The sequence below is a fragment of the Triticum urartu genome, chromosome 2 (genome assembly GCF_003073215.2).
Source record: "Triticum urartu cultivar G1812 chromosome 2, Tu2.1, whole genome shotgun sequence".
NCBI lineage: Eukaryota > Viridiplantae > Streptophyta > Magnoliopsida > Poales > Poaceae > Triticum > Triticum urartu.
The window spans coordinates 446,881,308-446,883,077 of NC_053023.1; the positions used below are offsets into that span (position 1 = coordinate 446,881,308).

The 1,770-nt window shown below is 51.6% G+C and overlaps 1 protein-coding gene across 1 annotated transcript; it reads left to right on the forward strand.

Moving 5' to 3' along the window:
- Positions 1-308: 308 nt before the first annotated feature.
- On the forward strand, positions 309-1,529 carry LOC125537801 (xyloglucan endotransglycosylase/hydrolase protein 8-like). The gene is made up of 2 exons (XM_048701111.1): positions 309-672; positions 764-1,529. The coding sequence occupies exons 1-2, from the start codon at positions 403-405 to the stop codon at positions 1,325-1,327; spliced, it is 834 nt and encodes a 277-aa protein (XP_048557068.1). The 5' UTR covers positions 309-402; the 3' UTR covers positions 1,328-1,529.
- The last annotated feature ends 241 nt before the right edge of the window (positions 1,530-1,770 follow it).

The following is a 1,770-nucleotide window of genomic DNA, read 5'->3' on the forward strand; positions in this document are numbered from 1 at the left end:
GCATCATCAATCATCAGTGGCGGTGCCTACGTACGTGTCGCTCGACTGGATTCCATCACTTAATCTTTGCTTTGCTGATAGGCTTAATCAGTGGTCGGTTCCACCACCCAATTTCTGGGTTCCACTGTAATCTAAGTGTTGCTTTAGACGTATGAACACCCGAGAGATTATGGCTGATTCTGCCCATGTGCGGCCCGAATAATTGTAACGACCTTCGCGCCCACCAGATCGATAATGCATGCATGCAAAAAATTGCGCCCCATGCATCAACAAGCAGGGCACAGCAGCGCACACACACCACACGCGCGCGCGCGCACACACACACACACCACAAGGCATTCCACTTTGTAAGCTCATTTGATTCCAGGAAGCTCTTCAGTCTAGAGCAGCCAGCCAGCCACCATGGCACGGCGCTTTCTGGCTGTGTTCGCCGTCGCCCTGGCGCTCTCGCAGTCCGCCTCGGCCAAGTCCTGGCTGGACAAGAGGTTCAACACTGACGGCACCGTCCGCACGGGATACGACGCTTCTGGACAGGAGGTGGTGATGCTCAATCTCAACCAGCAATCCGGCGCCGCCGGCTTCAACTCCAAGGAGCAGTACCTCTACGGTGAGTTCAGCATCCAGATGAAGCTCATCCCCGGAAACTCCGCCGGCACCGTCTCCTGCTTCTACGTAAGTCGACCAGCTTAATTAATTTCGATAAGGACCAACGTTATTAATCTTTATATATCTTTAGCTGACTCAGCGTTGTTGTTAATTTCAGCTTTCTTCTGGTGACGACGAGTGGCGCGACGAGATCGACATGGAGTTCATGGGCAACTCGAGCGGCCACCCGGTGGTGCTCAACACCAACGTGTGGGCCAACGGCGACGGCAAGAAGGAGCACCAGTTCGACCTCTGGTTCGACCCCGCCGCCGACTACCACACCTACACCATCATTTGGAACCCGGAGAACATCCTCTTCAAGGTGGACAACCTCTTCATCCGGTCCTTCAAGCGCTTCGCCGGCCTCCCCTACCCTAGCTCCAAGCCCATGAGGCTGCACGCCACGCTCTGGGACGGCAGCTACTGGGCCACCGAGAAGGGCAAGATCCCGATCAACTGGTCCAACGCGCCTTTTGTCGTCTCCTACCGCAACTTCTACGCCAACGCCTGCGTCAGCGGTGGCGCGTGCCATGCCGGCAGCGACAGGTGGATGAAGAAGCAGCTCGACGCCGCCGAGTGGGGCACCGTCAAGTGGGCGGAGCGCAGTTACATGCGCTATAACTACTGCGACGATGGGTACAGGTTCCCGCAGGGGATCCCCGCCGAGTGCAGCCGCTACTGATCCCAGCCGGACTGCCCGGGCATCCAGTGTTGATATTGATATTTCTTTTCTTGGAATCTCTTTGTGAATTTGTGATTAAAAAGCAGCCCTACAGCAATGTGTGGGCGATTGTTTGCACACCTAGTTTTTTCTTTTTCAAAAGAAAGAAGCATGTAAATTTTATCGTGCCTCTGGTTACAGCAATATATACTTTTATGAGCTATGATCGACAATTTTATTTTTGTGTCACGGAGCAAAAAACTTCAAAACAATACCATATTAACTCCCATATACAAACATCTAACATTAGTGGTAGGACACTCACCTAAAAAAAGTTGTAGGACACCATATTATTTCCATAGAACATTTTATGCGCTTTTTATTCACAAGCATTATACACTACTTTTGTAGAAAATGCAATCTTAAATGTCAAAGAAAATTCAGGTATGGGACGGCCCAACACT

Coding starts and splice junctions, on each gene's coding strand:
- LOC125537801 (XM_048701111.1), top strand. CDS start 403: ATGGCACGGCGCTTTCTGGCTGTGTTCGCCGTCGCCCTGGCGCTCTCG. Junction 673..763: donor GCACCGTCTCCTGCTTCTAC/GTAAGTCGACCA, acceptor TGTTAATTTCAG/CTTTCTTCTGGTGACGACGA.